This window comes from Ceratotherium simum, chromosome 22 (genome assembly GCF_057802395.1).
Source record: "Ceratotherium simum simum isolate JZ-2026a chromosome 22, ASM5780239v1, whole genome shotgun sequence".
Lineage (NCBI taxonomy): Eukaryota > Metazoa > Chordata > Mammalia > Perissodactyla > Rhinocerotidae > Ceratotherium > Ceratotherium simum.
Window position 1 is genome coordinate 46,380,466 of NC_141921.1, and position 21,302 is coordinate 46,401,767.

Sequence of the window (21,302 nt, forward strand, 5' to 3'; positions counted from 1 at the left end):
ATGGCCCCGCCTCCGCCCTCCCCCTCCATGGCGCCGCCCAGGCTCATTCATTCCGCGCCCGGCCTGCCAGACACTTGCGCTCTCCTTCAGCCGCCCACCGCCGCCGCCAGCATGTCTGGCCCCGCTGCCGAGACCCCGTCCGCCATCCAGATCTGCCGGTAAGAGGGTCGCGCGGCACGGCCAAGGATGCTGGGTCACCGCCCAGGCCTGCCCCACGCCCCTCCGCGCCCTCCCCCTCCCCCTCCCCGCGCCCGGCCCTGGCCACGGCCGGATGCTCCTCTGGTGTCGCAGAGCCGCGGCCTCTCCGCGCGCCTCCTCGCCGGCCTCCGGCGGATCCTGGGGGCGGCGCCGTGGTCGCGCAGGCCGTTTGCCCAAGGAATCGGCGCCGCGCCCTTCCTCGGGCGGGGGTCGGAGCGCAGCCGTCCCCGCCCCCTGCCCTGCTCAGCTCCGCCCTGCCCGGCGCCCGAGCACGCCGGAATCCCAGCCCAGGTTCCGCTGAGCCCCCTGATTAGAGGTCGTTATCCGGCGGTGGTGCAAAGTCCACCGGATCCCTCGAGAGGTGGGGCGCAGGTAACCAGCTCGCTGGGCGGCGGCCGGAGCCCGGCAAGCCCATTCATAGGTGCCCGAGTGGGCGGGGGCTGCAGATATCCAGTCCCTTCGCTGCACTGCTTCGGTTTCTGTGGGGAGCTGGGTGTTAACAGGAGGAACAGAAAATACCTTTCCCCTCTAACAGTTTACTGCTAAGAAGAGGGATTGGTCCATTGAGCCTGGAAGCATCTTAAACAATGGGGGCAAAGGGTTGTTCTTCACAGTGAACAACCCCTGCCTTCCTCCACAGGCACTGGGGTAGATAGAGGCCCCCAGAGGAAGCGGGAGATGTGAGCTGGCTCATTTCCCACAGGAGAGGGAAGGGCAGCCTCAAGGTTACTCTCCATTACCTTGGGCAGAACCGGAAGCAGGCACGCTGGTATTTGAACATGAGCTAAGTAAAGAAAAGAAGTCTGGGAAGGCCGCACAGGCGCTGGGGCCTGCAACAGGGCCTGTCCTGCGTGATGCACCAAGAAGAGTGAGAGCTGCTTCTTGTTTGGGGACGAGTTCCACAAATTTGGTGGTCGGGCATCACGTTGACCTTGGGTCCAAGCCAGGTTAGTTTCCTGTGGATGTTGACATTTCTGGACAAAGGCTGGGCATTCAGGAAGTGCTGGATCAAGGGGGTTCCCTGACCTCACCCCCGTTTCTGACCTAGTCAAAGTCCTTTCCTGACCTCAAGGTCAGTTTTGACTTTTCTTGGGAGAAGAAATCTTTGGGGGAGCCTTACTCCATTTGCTTTGTTATTGGCTGTGTGGCTGTCTGGGCCCCACCCACTTCAAGATCCTGGGGCAAAAATAATAGAAGGAATTGATATTTGGAGACACATGGGCCTTGAGTCAGGTCTTTGGTTCAGGCTCTGCCTCCTCTTGGCTGGGTGACCTTGGGGTTCATCATTTGCAAAGGGCTTGTACATCTCTCGTCTCATTTGGTTTGCCCAACTTCCTTGGAAGGGAGGACTACAGGGATTTCCACCACTCGTGCTGGTGGAGGAGGAAATTGAGGTTCTGGGAGACCCATTGCCTCTGTAAGGTCATCCAGCCGAAAGCACAGGGGGCATCCCCCGCCAGGTCTTCTGTCTCCAGGCCCGTGTTCTTTCCACTGCACTCTCCCCTAAAAAGAACATACTGATTTCAGTCTACTGGAGGAAGGCTGGGCTTTTTCTTTCTTTTTTTTTTTTTGTGAGGAAGATCAGCCCTGAGCTAACATCCATGCTAATCCTCCTCTTTTTTTGCTGAGGAAGACCGGCTCTGAGCTAACATCTATTGCCAATCCTCCTCCTTTCCCTCCCCAAAGCCCCAGCAGATAGCTGCACGTCACAGTTGCACATCCTTCCCGTTGCTGTATGTGGGATGCGGCCTCAGCATGGCCGGAAAAGCGGTGCGTCGGTGCGCGCCCAGGATCCAAACCCGGGCCGCTAGTAGTGGAGCGCGCGCACTCAACTGCTAAGCCACGGGGTTGGCCCAGGCTGGGCTTTTATTTGTTTCATAAGGATGATGAATAGCCAGTTTATACGTATTATCTTTTATAAAACCAGCCTCTAACATTTAGTAGATTTTTGGATAGCTTTAGACATGTCCATGTGTGTACAAGCCTGTGTGTGTGCATTTTGTTACTCACCCTGCTTCCCGGGCTGCCTCTTGCATATTCACAATTGCGCGATATCTCTGAGTGGCCACCTTGGTCGTGGGGTGCTTGGGCAGGATACCTAGCTGAGGTTAGCCTCAGGTGCCCAGCACAACTGCCAAGGTGGGGGGGATGTGGTGATGAGGGCCGTGGTCACAAGGGCTTGGCCCAGAGAACCCCCAGGACACTGGAGAGTGGACACACCAGGGTGGGGAGCCCTTTAAGGACATCTGAGCCCACACCCTCTGTTGAAAGAGGAGCTTCCTGGCCTAGGACAGCCAAGCCCGTGAATTTAACAAATTTCACTGGACGACTCCAAGGACCAAAGCGCCGTGAGGGAGGGACACCAACCTGGAAAAGTAGGTCCCTGCTTTAGAGGGTTCACAGTCCAGCAGGGAGTGGGTGCCCAAACCCACGTCATCCTAGACAATAAAGAGTGGTCACGTGCTCTTGGCTGGGAAGGAGATATTGAAGGGATAGGGGCTCTAAAGGTTGTGGAGGGCAGTGGTTAGAGCCGACTCTGCAGTCCAAGGCCTGGGTGTGAATTTGGCTGCTGCCCGTGTTAGCTGGGTAACCTTTCTGTGCCCCCATTTTCTTATGGGTTGTTCTGAGTGTTAAAGAAAAGAAAGCACATCTAGTGCCTGGCAGAATGGCTGGCACATTGTAAGTAAAGCAAGCCCTTTTTGTCTGAAAAGTGGAACACAGGCTCAAGAGGCCGACGGCCTGGGTTCAAATCCCAGCTCTGCCTCTTGCAGGTGTGTGGCTTCCGGCATGGTCCTTCACCTCGCTGGGCCTCAGTTCTCTGATCTGTGAGTTGGGGATAATAATAGTGCCTGTTTCAGGGTTGCTGTGAGGATGGAAACCTTTGACAGTGCCGGACACTTATAAACGGGAGCTCTCAAAGGGAACCGTTTACCCCAGAGAGCCTGAACTTTGGACAACCCAGGCCAGTCGGGGGCGCTGTCCTCTCCTTTTGAAACAGCCCTACAGATGCAGGCTCTGTGACAGCATTTAAAGCCGCAGAAGAGCATTTGTCCTTTGGTTTATTTTGAGTAATGTTAATTAATGCTTTGTAGCAAATTACTTTTTTTCTTGTTAGACTCGGAGTTCTAGAATGTCAGACCCGGAAGAACCCTTAGAGGCCCCCAGAGGTTAAAGACTCGGCCAAGATCGGCCTTGGACCTTGACTGGACGAGAGAGCTGAAGATGACTGGTGGATTATTCCCTGCCAGTTGTCTCCGTTGTTGGGGTTTTTCTACTGCTCACCCAAGCTTAGGTTTATATTCTGTTGTGAGGCTTAATCATGGTATCAGTGTGGGCCCCTAGGAGAAGCTCCCTGACTGTTTGTCGAAATAAAGTTGAAGGACATGTCACGTAATAGGTTGTCGGGGAGTATGATGTGGAGCAGCGCTGTCCACTAGAACTTTCCGCAGTGATGGAAATGCTCCATGTCTGCGCTGTCCAATATGGTAGCCACTAGCTACAAGTGGCCATTGAGTGCTTGAAATGTGGCCAGACGCGGAGGAACTGAATTTTTTTTTTTTTTTAATAATTTTATTTATTTATTTATTTTTTCCCCCAAAGCCCCAGTAGATAGTTGTATGTCATAGCTGCACATCTTTCTAGTTGCTGTATGTGGGACACGGCCTCAGCATGGCCGGAGAAGCGGTGCGTCGGTGCGCGCCCGGGATCCGAACCCGGGTCGCCAGCAGCGGAACGCGAGCACCTAACCGCTAAGCCACGGGGCCGGCCCTGGAACTGAATTTTTAATTGCATTCATTTTAATTTTTTTTAAATGTAAATGTAGATAGCCTCCTGGACTAGGAGCTACCTTATGGGACAGTGCAGTATGTAGAGGAATTTAACAAACTGGTATTCATGGTAGGCCTCTGGGGGAAAGATTTCCTAAGGGAAGCTCAGAAGCTCTCTGGGGACTGCAGTCAGCTCCCAAAGAGCTGAGCTAGTGGAGGTGGACCTTGGCGTGGACGTGTCCAGGGCAGATAACCTTGGAATCCTTTGTTTGTAGGTAGGTGTGTGAGGTCTACAAGGTTTTCTTTAGCTTGCCGTGCTTTTAGATGCAAATCTGTTAGGAAGTGTCTGGAGGTCAGGGATTGCTTTGCTCACTGCTGTACCATGAGTGCCTAGGAAGTGCCTGGCATCTAGTAGATATGCCAACAAATGTTAGTGGAGTGGGCCTGAATTTTAGTATGTTATGGGGTTGGAATTTTTTTCCCTTGGAGCTCTGTCTTTGGGTTTACGGTGTAATTAATGAAAACATAGAATCTGACTTATAGAAGCCACACTCAGAGCTAGTGTTCTGGAATGTTCCATAAAACAACACACAGCTGGCTCCCTTCCTGCTGGGATGTGGGGGCCCTGGGTGAAGACATAGTCTTTGCAGCCAAGAGAGCCTGTGGTTGGGAAGGCTATGCTCACCTACTGTCCAACCTCCCCTCTAAGTGGGCCAGGCAGTCTGGCATCGCCCTCGACTTGGCACCACAACGGACCAGCTCCCCACTTTCCGTCAGGCCAGAAATTGCTTTCTCCTGTGGGGCGGGGCTTCTCTAGGTGAGGCCTGGACGGGGTGACTGCACTGTGTGCCTCCGGGTCCACTTTCTTCCACTCTCAGAGGAGTCCTGGGGAGGGAGATAAATTATATGGTCACCCTACCCATAGACTACCTATGTCTGAATAACTGAGGAAACTTGTTACAACTGCAGATTTTCTACAAGCAAATTATACTTCAGTAAAAAATAAACAAAATGCAGATTTTAAACCGTTTATGAGATACTTGGGAAAACTTGAATAGTCACTGGAATTTCTAGTTTTTTTTTAAGGTGAGATAATTGTATTGTAGTTATGTTTTTTAAAAATCAACTTTAGTGAGGTATAATGAACATACAATAAAATGTGCCTATTTTATTTTAAAAAATTATTGACATCATATTGGTTTATAACATTGTGTAATTTCAGGTGTACATCATTATATATCAGTTTCTGTGTAGACTGCATCGTGCTCACCACCAATAGTCTAATTTTTATCTGTCACCATACATATGTGCCCCTTTACCCCTTTTACCCACCCCCCAACCTCCTACCCCTCTGGTAATCACTAATCTATTCTTTTTATCCATGCGGTTGTTTATCTCCCATATATGAGTGAAATCGTATGGTGTTTGTCTTTCTCTGTCTGGCTTATTTCACGTAACATAATACCCTCCAGGTCCATCCATGTTGTTGCAAATGGGACAATTTTGTCTTTTTTATGGCTGAATAGTATTCCATTGTATATATATACAATATCTTGTATTACCACATCTTCTTTGTCCATTCATCAGTTGATGGGCACTTGGGTTGCTTCCACATCTTGGCTATTGTGAATAATGCTGCAGTGAACATAGGGGTGCATAGATCTCTTTGTATTGTTGATTTCATGTTCTTTGGATAAATACCCAGTAGTGGGATAGCTGGATCGTATGGTATTTCTATTTTTAATTTTTTGAGAAATCTCCATACTGTTTTCCATAGTGGCTGCACCAGTTTGCACTCCCACTGGCAGTGTATGAGGGTTCCCTTTTCTCCACATCCTCTCCAACATTTGTTATTTTTTTGTCTTGTTAGTTATAGCTCTTCTGATGGGTGTAAGGTGATATCTCATTGTAGGTTTTTTTTTTTTTTTTTTGAGGAAGATCAGCCCTGAGCTAACATCTGATGCCAACCCTCCTTTTTTTTTTCTGAGGAAGACTGGCCCTGAGCTAACATCCATGCCCATCTTCTTCTACTTTATATGGGACGCCGCCACAGCATGGCTCGCCAAGCGGTGCATCGATGCGCGCCTGGGATCCGAACCGGCAACCTCGGGCCACCAGAGCGGAGTGCGCGCACTTAACCGCTTGCGCCACCGGACCGGCCCCTCATTGTGGTTTTGATTTGCATTTCCCTAATGATTAGTGATGTTGAACATCTTTTCATGTGCCTGTTGGCCATCTGTATATCTTCTTTGGAAAAATGTCTGTTCATATCCTCTGCCCATTTTTTGATTGGGTTGTTTGTTTTTTTGTTGTTGAGTTGTGTGGGTTCTTTATATATTTTGGAAATTAACCCCTTGTCGGATATATGATTTGCAAATATTTTCTCCCAGTTGGTGCGTTGTCTTTTCATTTTGTTCATGGTTTCCTTTGCCTTGCAGAAGCTTTTTAGTCTAATGTAGTCCCATTTGTTTATTTTTTCTTTTGTTTCCCTTGCCTGAGTAGACATGATATTTGAAAAGATGCTGCTAAGACTGATGTCAAAGAGTGTACTGCCTGTATTTTCTTCTAGGAGTTTTATGATTTCAGGTCTTGAATTCAAGTCTTTAATCCATTTTGAGTTAATTTTTGTGTATGGTGTAAGATAATGGTCTACTTTCATTCTTTTGCACATGGCTGTCCAATTTTCCCAACACCATTTATTGAAGACACTTTCCTTTCTCCATTGTATGTTCTTGGCTCCTTTGTCACCTTTGTCAAAGCTTAGATGTTCGTAGATGTGTGGTTTTATTTCTGGGCTTTCAATTCTCTCCCATTCATCTGTGTGTCTGTTTTTGTGCCAGTATCATGCTGTTTTGATTACTAGAGCTTTGTAGTATATTTTGAAGTCAGGGATTGTGATGCCTCCAGCTTTGTTCTTTTTTTCTCAGGATTGCTTTGGCAATTTGTGGTCTTTTATTGTTCCATATAAATTTTAGGATTCTTTGTTCTATTTCCGTGAAGAACGTCATTGAGATTCTGATTGGAATTGCATTGAATCTGTAGATTGCTTTAGGTATTATGGACATTTTAACTATGTTTATTCTTCCAATCCATGAGCCTGGAATATCTCCATTTCTTTATGTCTTCTTCGATTTCTTTCAATAGTGTCTTATAGTTTTCAGTGTATAAGTCTTTCATCTCCATGGTCAAGTTTATTCCTAGATATTTTATTCTTTTTGTCGCCGTTGTAAATGGGATTGTATTCTTGACTTCTCTTTCTGCTAGTTCATTATTAGAGTATAGAAATGCAACTGATTTTTGTAAGTTCATTTTGTACCCTGCAACTTCGCTGTAGTTGTTGATTACTTCTAATAGTTTTCTGGTGGATTCTTTAGGGTTTTCTATGTATAGAATCATGTCGTCCACAAACAGCAAAGAGTTTTACTTCTTCCTTTCTTATTTGGATACCTTTTTTTTTTGTGAGGAGATCAGTGCTGTGCTAACATCTTCCAATCCTCCTCTTTTTTTGCTGAGGAAGACTGGCCCTGGGCTAACATCCGTTCCCATCTTTCTTCACTTTATATGGGATGCTGCCACAGCATGGCTTGCCAAGCAGTACGTTGGTGCATGCCCAGGATCCGAACCGGCAAACCCCAGGCTGCTGCAGCAGAGTGTGCGCACCTAACCGCTTGCGCCACCGGACTGGCCCCTGGATACCTTTTATTTCTTTTTCTTGCATACTTGGCTGTGGCCAAAACCTCCAGTATTATGTTGAATGGGAGTGGTGCGAGTGGGCACCCTTGTTTTGTTCCTATTCTCAGAGGGATGGCTTTCAGTTTTTCACTGTTAAGTATGATGTTGGCTGTAGGTTGCCATATATGGCCTTTATTATGTTGAGATACTTTCCTTCTATACCCATTTTATTGAGAGTTTTTATCGTAAATGGATGTTGGATCTTGTCAAGTGCTTTCTCTGCATCTATTGAGATGATCATGTGATTTTTATTCCTCATTCTGTTAATGGTGTTTCACATTGATTGATTTGTGGATGTTGAACCATGCCTACATCCCTGGTATAAATCCCACTTGATTGTGGTGTATGATCCTTTTAATGTATTGCTGTATTCGATTTGCCAATATTTTGTTGAGGATTTTTGCATGTATGTTCATCAGCAATATTGGCCTGTAATTTTCCTTCTTTGTGTTGTAGTTGTCTGGTTTTGGTATCAGGGTGATATTGGCCTCATAGAATGACTTAGAAAGTGTTCCGTCTTCTTCAGTTTTTTGGAATAATTTGAGAAGGATAGATATTAAGGATAGATATTATTTGAATGTTTGGTAGAATTTTCCAGAGAAGCCATCTGGTCCTGAGCTTTGTTTTTTGGGAGTTTTTAATTACTGTTTCCATCTCTTTACTTGTGATTGGTCTATTAAGATTCTCTATTTCTTCTTGATTCAGTTTTGGAAGGTTGTATGAGTCTAAGAATTTATCAATTTCTTCTAGGTTATCCAATTTGTTGGCATATAGTTTTTCATAGTACTCTCTTATAATCCTTTGTATTTCTGTGGTATCCATTATACTTTCTCCTCTTTCATTTTTAATTTTATTTATTTGAGGCTTCTCTCTTTTTTTCTTAGTAAGTCTGGCTAAGGATTTGTCAGTTTTGTTTATCTTCTCAAAGAACCAGCTCTTAGTTTCATTGATCCTTTCTATTGTTTTTTAGTCTCTATTTCATTTATTTCTGCTCTAATTTTTATTATTTCCCTCCTTTTGCTGACTTTGGGCTTTGTTCTTCTTTTTCTAGTTCTGTTAGGTGTAGTTTAAGATTACTCATTTGAGGGCCAGCCTGTGCCCTAGTGGTTAAGTTCTGCGTGCTCTGCTTTGGCGGCCGGGGGTTGGTTCCCAGGCACGCACATACACCACTCGTTGGTGGCCATGCTGTGGTGGTGACTCATGTGCAAAATAGAGGAATATTGGCACAGATGTTAGCTCAGGACGAATCTTCCTCGAGCAAAAGGAGAAAGATTGGCAATGGGTGTTAGCTCAGGGTGAATCTTCCTCAGGAAAAAAAAAAAGATTACTTTTTGAGATTTTTCTTGTTTGTTGAGGTGGGCCTGTAGAATTGCTATAAATTTCCCTCTTCGCACTGCTTTTGCTGCATTCCATAAGAGTTGGTATGTTGTGTTTTCATTTTCATTTGTCTCCAGGTATTTTTTGATTTCTCCTTTGATTTCTTCATTTATCCTGTGGTTGTTCAGTAACATGTTGTTTATTTATTTTTTTTTTTAAAGATTTTATTTATTCATTTTTTCCCCCCAAAGCCCCAGTAGATAGTTGTATGTCATAGGTTCACATCCTTCTAGTTGCTGTACGTGGGACTCGGCCTCGGGTTGGACGGAGAAGTGGTGCCTTGGGGCGTGCCCGGGATCCGAACCCGGGCCGCCAGCATCAGAGCGCGCGCACTTAACCGCTAAGCCACGGAGCCGGCCCAACATGTTGTTTAGTCTCCACATATTTGTGATTTTCCCAGCTTTTTTCTTATAGTTGATTTCTAGTTTCATAGCATTGTGGTCAGAAAAGATGCTTGATCTGATTTCAATCTTCTTAAATTTGTTGAGCCTTGCCTTGTTTCCCAACATATGATCTATCTTTGAGAATGTTCCATGTGCACTTAAGAAGAATGTATATTCTGCTGTTTTTGGATGGAATGTTTTATATATATCTATTAAGTTCATCTGGTCTAGTATTTCATTTAAGGCCACTGTTTCCTTGTTCACTTTCTGTCTGGATGATCTATCTATTGATGTAAGTGGAGTGTTGAGGTCCCCTACTATTATTGTGTTGCTGTCAATTTCTCCCTTTAGGTCTGTTAATAGTTGGTTTATATAATTTGGTGCTCCTGTGTTAGGTGCATATATATTCATTAAGTGTTATGTCCTCTTGGTGGAATGTCCCTTTTATCATTATATACTGCCCCTCTTTGTCTCTCATGGTGTTTTTTATCTTGAAGTCTGCTTTGTCTGATGTAAGTATGGCAACACCTTCTTTCTTTTGCTTGCCATTTGCTTGGAGTATCGTCTTCCATCCCTTCACTCTGAGCCTTTGTTTGTCTTTAGAGCTGAGATGTGTTTCCTGGAGGCAGCATATTTTTGGGTCTTGTTTTTAATCCATCCAGCCACTCTGTGTCTTTTGATTGGAGAATTCAATCCATTTATATTTAGAGTGATTATTGATATATGAGGGCTTAATACTGCCATTTTATCTCATGTTTTCTGGTTGTTCTATATTTCCATTGTTTCTCTTTCCTTGTATTTCTGACTGCCATTTAAGTTTGGTGGTTTTCTCTTTATTTATGATTTGTGGCTCTGCTCTGATTTTTTGTTTAGTGGTTACCATGAGGTTTGTATAAAAGATCTCATAGATGAGATAGTCCATTTTCTGACAGCCTCTTTTCTCCATTATCCTAAGCAGGTTCCATCCCTTTCCTCTTCCGCTTCTCAGTTATTGTTGTCACAAATTGTTCTTTTTTGTGTTGTGAGTTTGTGACTAAATTGAAGTGTTTATAGTTATTTTTGATGCTTTCCTTCCCTTTATCTTTTGTGTTATAATTAAGTGTTTACTAACTTATTCTGATATAGACCTGAAATTTTCTGACAATGTTTATCTCCTTGCTAAAGGTTTTGTAAACCTTTGCTTTTAAGTTTCAGATGGAGGACTCCTTTCAATGTTTCTTGTAAGGCAGGCCTAGTGGAGATGAACTCCCTCAGCTTTTGTTTATCTGGGAAAGCTTTTATTTCTCCATCATATCTGAAGGATAGTCTCACTGGATAGAGTATTCTTGGCTGAAAGTTTTTGTCTTTCAGTATTTTGAATATATCAGTCCATTCTCTCCTAGCCTGTAAGTTTTCTGCTGAGAAATCCGCTTAAAGCCTGATAGAGGTACCTTTGTAGGTTATTTTCTTCTACCTTGCTGCCCTTAATATTTTTTCTTTGTCATTGACTTTTGCCAGTTTTAATATTATATGCCTTGGAGAAGGTCTTTTTTCAGTGATGTAATTAGGAGTTGTGTTGGCTTCATGTACTTTTAAGTCCAGTTCCCCAGATTTGGGAAGTTCTCAGCTATTATTTTTTTGAACAAGCTCTCTGCTCCTTTCTCCCTCTCTTCTCCCTCTGGATACCTATAATCCTTATGTTGCTTTTCCTAATGGAGTCAGATATTTCTTGAAGAATTTTTTCATTTTTTAAAAATCTTAGTTCTCTCTCCTCCTCCACCTGAAGCATTTCTATATTTCTGTCTTCTAAATCACTAATTCTGTTCTCCATGTCAGCTCTATTTTTTATGGTTTCTAGGTTATTTTTTTTATCTCATTGTGTTCTTTGTTTTTTTAGTGTGTGTGTGAGGAAGATCAGCGCTGAGCTAACATCCATGCCAATCCTCCTCTTTTTTTTTTTTTGCTGAGAAAGACTGGCCCTAAGCTAACAGCTATTGCCAATCCTCCTCCTTTTTTTTTTCCCCTTTTTCTCCAAGCCCTAGTAGATAGTTGTATGTCATAGTTGCACATCCTTCTAGTTGCTGTATGTGAGACGGCGCCTCAGCATGGCTGGACAAGCAGTGTGTCGGTGCACGCCTGGGACCCGAACCCGGGCCACCAATAGTGGAGCGTGTGCACTTAACAGCTAAGCCCCGGGGCTGGCCCTCATTGTGTTCTTCATGTCCAGAATTTCTGTTTTTTTTTTTTTTTTAGACCTTCAATCTCTTTGGTGAGGAATTCTTTCTGCTCATTAATTTTATTCCTGAGGTCATTGAACTGTCTTTCTGAGTTTTCTTGTAACTTGTTGAGTTTCTTTATGACAACAATTTTGAATTCTCTGTCATTTAGATTGTAAATTTCTGTGACTTTGGGATCGGTTTCTGGAGACTTGTCATTTTCCTTCTGCTCTGAAGTGTTACTGTAGTTCTTCATGGTGTTTAATGAATTGATCCTTTGCTGGTGCATTTGTGGTAGTATCAGGTTGCAGATTCTGCCTGCCACTGCTGGGAGTGGGCAGGAGCTGTGTTTTCTGATCTCACCCCATCTGCTGGAAGTTGTGCCGGTAGGGTTGCTTTGCATTTGCTTGCTGGCCGCAGCCGCTTGGCGGGTCATGCACGCATGCGCAGGCAGCGGTCTGTGCTCCTCTGATGGGTTGCTCTTGTGCGGGCAGGACTGCTGCACTCGGCAGGGGACCGACTGAGCTGCTGCACTAGGCAGGAGGGGAGGGGCACTTTCTTTCGAGCGTGGGCCAGCTCTACCATGGCGGGCAGTTCAGCTGAGCTGCTGCACTTGGTGGGCAGCATTCCTTTGCGGAGGCTGAGCTGCCGCCACTCAGTGGGGAGTGCTCCCACAGGCGGGGCCTGCTGTGGCACGGTGGGCACTCCTGCAGGCTGAGCCACCACTCCGAAAGTGTTCGCACACAGGCTGGGCTGCCCCTGCCTCTTCTTACAGTCACATCAACTGCTGAGTGAGGACCTGCGACCTGAATCGCTGCCGCTGGGGAGGGAGAGGGGTCCGCTCACCTAGTTCCACTGCTTCCCAGGGGTCCAGTCCACCCACTTTCAGAAGAATGGCTGCGTGGATCTCTCAGGCATCCTATTGTGCTGTGTAGGGAATCCTCTCTTGGTTTAGTTGTAACTTAGAGGGTAGAGACAAAGGGAACAACTCACTCCGTCATGATGCTGATGTCACTCCAGAAAAACGAAATATGCCTATTTTAAACATACAGTTCACTGAGTTTTGACAATGTGTACACCTGTGTAATGACTGCCAAAATTGTGGCATAGAACATCCCATCACCCCAAAAAGTTTTCTCCTGCCCCTTTTGCAGTCAGTTTCCTCCCAACACAGGCCCCTGGCAAACAGGTCTGTTTTCTAACACTATAGTTTTGCCTTTTCTAGAATTTTATATAGATGGAATCATAGCTTTAGCACAATGCTTGTGAGTTTCACTCTTGTGTGTTATTAGTACTTCCTTCCTCTCTCTTGCCTGGTGGTATGCCATTATAGGCACAGTTTATCTCTTCACCAGTTGATGAACATTTGGATTCTTTCCAGGTTTTGGTGGTTATGGATACAGTTCACAAGTGCAGATTTCAAAACATTTAGAACACAATAAGGGAACTTGAACGCTCACTTCATATTTAATTATATTAAGGAATTCGTATTATATTTTAGGTGGGATAATTGTTTTGTGGTTCTGTTTTTAAAAGGAGTTTTTATCTTTTAGAGGCGTGCCGAGATATTTACGGATGCCAAGCTGTGATGTGTGAGATTTGTTTCAAACTCATCTGGAGTTGGGGAGTGGGTGGGAGCAGAGAGGAACCAGAGTCGATCACTTGGAGCTGTTTGATGGGGACTTGGGGATTCATTTCCTTCTTCTCTCTGCTCTTGTAAGCTTTTGATGTTTTCCACAATAAAGAATACAAAGAAAAACAGGCTCCTGAGTCCCCACTTCAGACCTGCTGTCCCTGCATCTTGGGGGGTGGGGGCATAGGAATCTGTATCTTCCTCAGCTCTCCATGGAGCTTGCGAGCCACTGTCTGAAGTAGGGATGGGAACCTTCTGCCATGGGCATGTGTCTTTTTTCCTCAGCCACCCTACTGTCCAGGACCTATGTGTTAGTTGGCAGCCTCCAAGCTCTCCTGACACCTGCTGTGCAGAGGCCCGTCCAGCCCAGGTGGAGCTGCCCCTACCTGGTGTTTGTGTCAGTCTTAGCCTATCAGTAACCAGTGTTGCGGTTGAACTGGCTCTTGTAGTTCTTACTGTGATTGCAAGATGCCCTTCAGCAATAACCATCAGGAAACTTTGAAAAAACAAAACTTTATTACTTACAGGACCTGGAAATTACACAGTATACCTGGGGCCACACAGTGATGTCGTGGGGAGGGAGAGAGAGAGTGTGCACGTGTGTGTGTGTGTGTGTGTGTGTGTGTGTGTGTGTGTGTGTGGGCCTGGGGTGTTGCTTTTATTGGGGTCGAGGGTAGGGGCCTGGAGTTTCATGGGCTCACTATTGGTGAATTTAAAACATAGGAGCAGAAATTTAAAGAGCGGGAAAAGAAAAAACAAGTGGCTCAAATGGTCAGTTATTGAAATCAACCGAGATCTCTAAAAGGAAGGTGCCTCAGTGGAGGGAGGTGCTTGGCTTATCATCTAGGCTTGTGGCTGGCGATGTGTTTATTTGAGATCACCATCTTTGAAGTGGATGCCTGGAATCAAAGCTTAAGTCACGTATTAGCGTTACAAAAAAGAAAACAAACAGGGTTTATGCTGTACTGGTCTGGCCTGATGTGTTGCAGAGGTTTATTGGTCTCGGAGGTGAGAATCTTGGCCAGTGTTGCTCATAGCCCCACCCGTTTTTTCCTCCTGGGCAGATAGGCTGTGGCCCTGTTCTTGCCTTCCTCTTTCATTTGCTTATGAGAGAGCCAGGCTCTCTGACTTCAGGCCGAGTCTTGAATTCTTTGCATCACTGGGCTTACAGAGAAGCATTCTTTGAGAGCTGTCAGCTTGACCATGGATTGATAGGAAGAGGGTTGGTCCCAGGAGGAGGCTATTGGAAAAAGAGACTTGCTGCGTTCCTGTAGGGAGGGCTCTGAGGAGACGGAGACGGGGCTGCTGAGTCTCGTGCTGGTACCTGGGTAAACAGTCTGGCCCATCACTCACCGCAGGATGAAGCTACTTGCCTGGGCTGTCTGCCTCCATGGGCTCATCAGGTCGGCAGCTGCTTGGAAGGATCTGGTGCCCAGGAGCTCCAAGGGGCCCAGGGAGAGATACCGGGCTTCCATCTGGGCTGTTGGAACCAAGTCTGATCTGCTGTCTGGACTCTGTGTCACTGCAAGGTAGGATGACAGGGACACATCTGTGGCCACAGCAGTGCTGTCTCTACCCTGGCAGACTGGGCAGCCTGCCCCAAGGCCTTGGCCCACATGATTCAGGATTTATTGGAAATTGTTTGGAGTGAGCAGTGGGTGCTGGGTGTTGGGTGAACTGCATGTTTTGTCAGATTGAGCATGCCCACTTATACGTTTGTCCTCAGTGGAGACCTGGCATGTTTTTTTGCCAGGGACCAGTTGAACCCTACCCAGCTTTGGTGGAGGAGGCGGGCTTCTGGGATTGGCAGGCCCTGGGCTCTGGGAAGCTGACATCTTTGAGGGCTTGAGGCAGGTGTGGTAATCAAAGCACCTGTGCGCCAGCAGCTGTGCTGGTGCATTGCTCCCTGTGCACACACTGCCTAGGGGTCTGGGACGTGGGTGTGTGCTCTCCCCTGGGGCGGGGAGTTGAGCAGTGATTTTGGAGCAGCAGGCTTGTGGGGGGCCAGGGGAGCTGTCCTCACTGATCTGCTAATTCTCAGCAATGCAGTGTTGTGCTGCTTACAGTGGCTTTTGTGTGTTTTATTCTCAACTTTACAGAAACTTTGTTGAATGGGCATATATAGCCCTCCTCTTGTACCAACTTTATTGAGATATAATTCACATCTCATATGTTGCATCCAGTGAAGTGTACAATTCAGTGATTTTTAGTATATTCAGAGTCGTACAATCATCACCACTATCAATTTTAGAACATTTTCATGACCCCATAAAGAACCCCCCTATGCCCTTTAGCCCTTTCTCACCATTCTCCCCCCACCCCCCCAACCACTAATGTATTTTCTTTCTCTATAGATTTGGCCTATTCTAGACATTTCAAATAAATGGAATCATGTGATGTGGCCTTTTGTGACTGACTTCTTTCACTTAGCATAATGTTTTGTAGGGAAGGAAGACAGTTCCTCTACCCTGTGGGTCCTTCTGGCTGGTCTAAGAATTAAATTGACATGAGACAGAATGATAGGAGAAAACGACACAAAGTTTAATAACTTGTGTACATGGAAGAAACCCAGGAAAACTGAGTAATTTGCCAGAATGGCCGAAGTCACCACCTTAAATACCATCTTCAGCTAAAGACAAAGGAGGATGTTGGGGTTAGTGGTTTGGGACTTCAAAGGGGAGGAGGGCAATTTATGTGGAGATGGAAATGCAAATGTTTGTTAAATGAGTGTTTGCGGGGGCCCTCTCTAGGCAATGTGCCTGAGAGACACATTTTACATTACACTACAGTTATTTTATGGTATTAGCTCCTTCCTGGAACAGGCATTGTATCTTAAATTCTTTTAGGCAGTTAGGGGGAAGGTCAAAGTTTCTTTCAGAGTCTTTTGTTCTTAAAAATAATCAAGGCAAAGAGACAAATTTTGGGGTGGCCAATTCTGATCCCCCACAGTTTTCAAGTTTATCCATGCTGTAGCATGTCTCAGTGCTTCCTTCATAATATTCTACTGTATGGATGTACCACATTTTGTTTATCCCTTCATCAGCTGATGGGCATTTCCATGTTTCCTCCTTTTGGCTATTATGCATAATGTTACCATAAACATCCCTGTACAAGTTTTTGTGTGGACATATGTTTTTATTCTCTTGGGTATATACCTAGTGTGGCATAATAAGAAATATGTATCTGGTCTTTGTCTCCTGGCATACAGCTCCTACAACCCTTGGAATCCTGGAGTGATGAGTGTCTTCTGTATGCTAATGAGATGACTGGTGGCTGGGGGCTCCTAGACAGCTTCAAGACAGGGGCTGGGTGCCAGAAAGACCAAGGCATTATTAGGGGGTTGGAACTTTCAGCCCCACCCTCGACTTGAGGGTGGAGGGAGAGGAGCTGGAGGTTGAGTTAACCACCAATGACTTAATCAGTCATGCCTCCTGCCTCCGTAATGGAACCTCCATAAAAATCCTGAACAGTAGAGTTCAGAGAGCTTTGGGTTACTGAACACGTGGAGGTGCTGGGAGGGCTGTGTGCCTGGAGAGAGTATGGAAGCTCTGCACACCCTGACCCCCACCCCATACCTTGCCCTGTGCATCTCTTCCATTTGGCTGTTCCTGAGCTGTATCCTTTATAATAAACAAATAAATTTAAGTGAAGTGTTTTGCTGAGTCCTGTGAGCGGCTCCAGCAAATTATCCAACCTGAGGAGGGGGTCTTGGGAACCCCCAATTTATAGCTGGTTTGTTAGAAGTATGGGCAGCTCAGGACTTGTAACTGGCCTCCAAAGTGGGGGCAGTCTTTTGTGACTGAGCCCTGAAATATGGGGTCTGCACTAACTCTGGGCTGTTAGTGGCAGAACTGCAATGAATTGTAGGACATTCAGCTGGTGGTGGAGAGCTAGAGAATTTGTTGGTGTGAGGAAAAAACCCACATGTTTGGTGTCAGAGGTGGTGTGTGTAAAAACAGCTTACTCGGGAATGGAATTGCTGGGTCATATGGTTACCCTGTGTTTAACCTTTTGAAGAATTGCCAGAATGTTTTCCGAAGTGGCTGCACTATTATATATTCCCACGAGCGGTGTAAGAGGATTCTACATCCTTGCCAACGCTTGTTATTTTCTGTCTTTTTGATTATAGCCATCCTGGTGGGTGTGAAATGGGATCTCATTGTGGTTTTGATTTGAATTTCCCTGATGAGTAATGATGTTGAAGACCTTTTTGTGTGCTTATTGGCCATTTGTACATCTTTGGAGAATTGTCTATTCAGGTCCTTTGCCTATTTTTCAATTGGCTTATTTATTTGACTTGTAAGAGTTCCTTCTATATTCTAGATAAGTCCCTTGTCAGGTATATGATTTGCAAAGATTTTTCTCCCATTCAGTGGGCTGTCTTTTTACTTTTGATGTTATCTCTTGTAGCACAAAAGTTTTTTTAATTTTGATGTAGTCTGATTTTTGTATATATATATAAAATATATATATTTTTTGGTTGTTTTTGCTTTTGTTGTCATATCTAAGAAATCACTGCTAAATTCAATGTCACAGAGCTTTACTCCTGTTTTCTTTGAAGCGTTTTACAGTTTCAGCTCTTACATATATGGTGTGAGGTAGGGGTCTAACTTCATTCTTTTGATGTGGACACACCCTCTTTATAGACTGAGAGACAGGTTCCGAGAGGCTGAGTTACTTGTCAGGGTCACAGGATGGTCAGTGGAGGGCTAAAAGCACGCACTTCCTGACCTTCACCCACGCTGCTTCTTTATGAGGGTCGTTGATCTCTGGCCCTGAAGACGGAAACAAAAAGTCCATGACTGACAGTAAAAGTCGTGCCCTACAGGACAAGGAGCACTCCTTACCTGCGTGGTTTCCTTGTAGAGTTGTCCACGCCTCTTCAGGTCTGTGTATGATCTGTGTATGATGTCTACATCTCTCTGTTTCCTATTCCCGCTCCCTGAATACCAACCCCCACCCTCTTCTGGCCTTTCTGCCCCACCCCCCACCCCCACCCCAGTGCTGTTCTGTGACCAGCCTGTCCCATGGCAGGTAGCAGGCTCTTGCTGTCCAAGCCTCCTGTGGGGTGGGTCCCCACTGGAGACCCTCCCAGGGCCATGCCACACAGCCCAAACCCCCCGTGCCCTGAATCTCACCCCTTCAGGCCTCAGGGCCCAGAGGCCCAGGCTTGCAGCAGGCCAGGGGCCAGCAGGGGTGACTCTGGCCATCTAAGGCGTGTTTATTTATTTATTTTTTTTTAGATTTTATTTATTCATTTTTCCCCCCAAAGCCCCAGTAGATAGTTGTATGTCATAGGTTCACATCCTTCTAGTTGCTGCACGTGGGACTCGGCCTCGCGTTGGACGGAGAAGTGGCGCCTTGGGGCTTGCCCGGGATCCGAACCCGGGCCGCCAGCATCAGAGCGCGCGCACTTAACCGCTAAGCCACGGAGCCGGCCCTAAGGCGTGTTTAAAACCTCCAGAGTTGGGAGGTTGCATGTAGCAGTCATGCCCTGGAGCTTGCCCCAGAGCCCTGCAAGCACATTTGATTGGGCATCAGAAATGTTAGGCAAATCAGAATTGTAATCTAGACTGGGAGGTAGCTCTCAGACTGGGAGCTGAAGGAGAAGAAGAAAGAATTGCTTTTGCAAAACTAATTTTCCCACCCTCTTGAGGTGTTGTGGGGCAGAGCATCCCAGCAGCTGTCAGGGGAGCAGCCCTGTGCCCTAGAGGCAGCACCCACGTTCCGAGACTTCGCCTTGGCTCCCATCTGCAGCCTGGACCCTTCACGCTCACTTGGTTAGCTCTGAGTCCTGGGGGGCAAAGGAATTACCTCCGTTTTACAGATGAGGAAACTGAGGGCAGGAGTGACTTGCGCAAGGTCAGCACAGTGGGCACTAGAACCCAGGTCTGACGAGTTCTCTGTGCCTCATGGCGTGCCTTGACCAGGGGCAGATGCTGCTAAAGGGAGGGGTGGGCGATGGAGACAGCTCCCACCCACCAGCTGCCCCCAAAATGGCCTGTTGCTTACCTTTGGTTTATGAATGAGTGGGATTAAGGTGGGATGTATCTCCCAAACTCGGCATAAGGCCGAGAGATTCTCTGAGCCTTAGGTGCCCAGAAGAAAGTGAGTGGCTCTGGCTGGACACCTGCCCGTATGCCCACCCCTGGGGCTGGGGAAGACCCTACAGTACCTGCCCCTGTAGAACTTGTCTAGTGGGTCCCGGGAGGGCTCCTGGTGTGTGTGCTTTGCTGTCACCCAAGGAATGGGGGCTGGAAAACACAGAGAGGGGTGTGTCTCTCCCACCACCCTGCCCTGGCCTGTCCTGGCACACTGCTGTCACCGGCAGGGGGCATGCTGGAGGCAGATGCTGCCTCTTTCTCCACCTGTTGAAAATCTCCAGGCCTTGAATTCCAGCCTCTTGAGCCAGCTAAATATTCCGTTACCTTTTGGGCACTTAGCAGGTGGAAACTTTAGCCTTGTAACTGATCAGGATGAGCAAGGATGGGTGGCCCTCATTTTCAATAAATGCCACACTTATTTGTTTGTGTGTTTCTTTGCTGTTCTGGTGCTATATTCGCTGAGGTGTGGCTTTGTGATATTGTGATTTATAAATATAACTTTCTCTGGGGGCAAGAAATTGTGCAAAAATATAAAAAGCACAAATTTAAAAGTATAAATCAATAATTTATAAATCACGAATATATATTTTATAAGAAATATATATTTGGTCTTCATCCCCGTTTCTGGCACAGAGCTCCTAAAACCCTTGGAATTTCCTAAGTGTTGAGAGTGATAAAGATGTCTTAATATTCATAACAAATTCCTTTCAACCACACTCGAGTTTATGTTAATGAGGAGACTTTTGAAAAGCACCTAAGGATGGGGGCTGGTGGCCAGGGGAACCAACCATGTGAGGGATGGTTGGAACTTTCAGTTCTAGCCCTGACCTCTCAGGCTGGAGGTTGAATTGATGGCCAATGGCCCATGATTTAATCAGTCTTGCCTATGTAATGCAGCCTCCATAAAAACCCAAAAGGATGGGGTTCAGAGAGCTTCCGGGTTGGTGAACACGTGGAGATACGGGGAGAGTGGTGAGCCTGGAGAGGGCATGGAAGCGCCCCATCCCCACACCTTGCCCTATGTATCTCTTCATCTGGCTGTTGATTCATGTCTTTTAATATCCTTTGTAATAAATCAGTAATCTGGCAAGTAAGTGGGTTTCCTGAGTTCTGTGAGCTGCTCTAGCAAATTAATTGAACCCGAAGAGGAGGTCATTAGAAGCTTTATCTGTAGCTGGCTGGTCAGAAGCACAGGTGACAACTGGGACTTGTGATTGGTGTCTGAAGTCAGGGACAGTCTTGTAGGACTGAGCCCTTAACCTGTGGGATCTGATGCTATCTTGGGGTAGGCAGAGTCAGAATTGAGTTGAGGGACCGGCCCGGTGGCACAAGTGGTTAAGTGCGTGCGCTCCGCTGTGGTGGCCCAGGGTTTGCCAGTTCGGATCCCAGGCGTGCACCAACGCACCGCTTGTCAAGTCATGCTGTGGTGGCGTCCCATATAAAGTGGAGGAAGATGGGCACGGATGTTAGCCCAGGGCCAGTCTTCCTCAGCAAAAAGAGAAGGATTGGCAGATGTTAGCTCAGGGCCAATCTTCCTCAAAAAAAAAAAAAAAAGAAAGAAAGAAAGAATTGAGTTGAATTGTAGGACACCCAGCGGCTGTCAGAGAATTGCTTGGTGATAGGGACACCCCCCCGCCATCATTGTAATTGGTGACCAGAACTTTAGGCTTGTATTTAGAACTCAGAGCTTTAACAGCTAAATTGCTTTTTGGTGCCCTTTGTTGTCTCAGGAAACTAGATCCTGTTTGATACTCTGTGCTTCCTTTCATGACAGCTGGCCCCACCCTATCATGTGCCTCATAAAAGCCAGGTTCCTAGAGGTGGAGACACTCACAGGTGAGCCTGAAGTGGCCTAATTGACCCATGTTATATGAAAGAGATTAGTAATGTTCTTATTTCAGCTATACCAAATG

At 46.2% G+C, this 21,302-nt stretch overlaps 1 protein-coding gene across 2 annotated transcripts in view; it reads left to right on the top strand.

The window, feature by feature from the left end:
- ACOT7 (acyl-CoA thioesterase 7) overlaps nucleotides 1-21,302 on the top strand; it is a 119,412-nt gene continuing 98,110 nt past the window's right edge. The window contains exons 1-2 of one of the 2 annotated variants that reach the window (XM_087446906.1): nucleotides 28-158; nucleotides 14,644-14,814. In XM_087446906.1, the coding sequence (XP_087303032.1) occupies nucleotides 28-158; nucleotides 14,644-14,814 (302 nt within the window). Of the gene's footprint in view, nucleotides 159-14,643; nucleotides 14,815-21,302 lie in introns of both variants that reach the window. The other variant, XM_004425527.2, reaches the window with a different exon arrangement.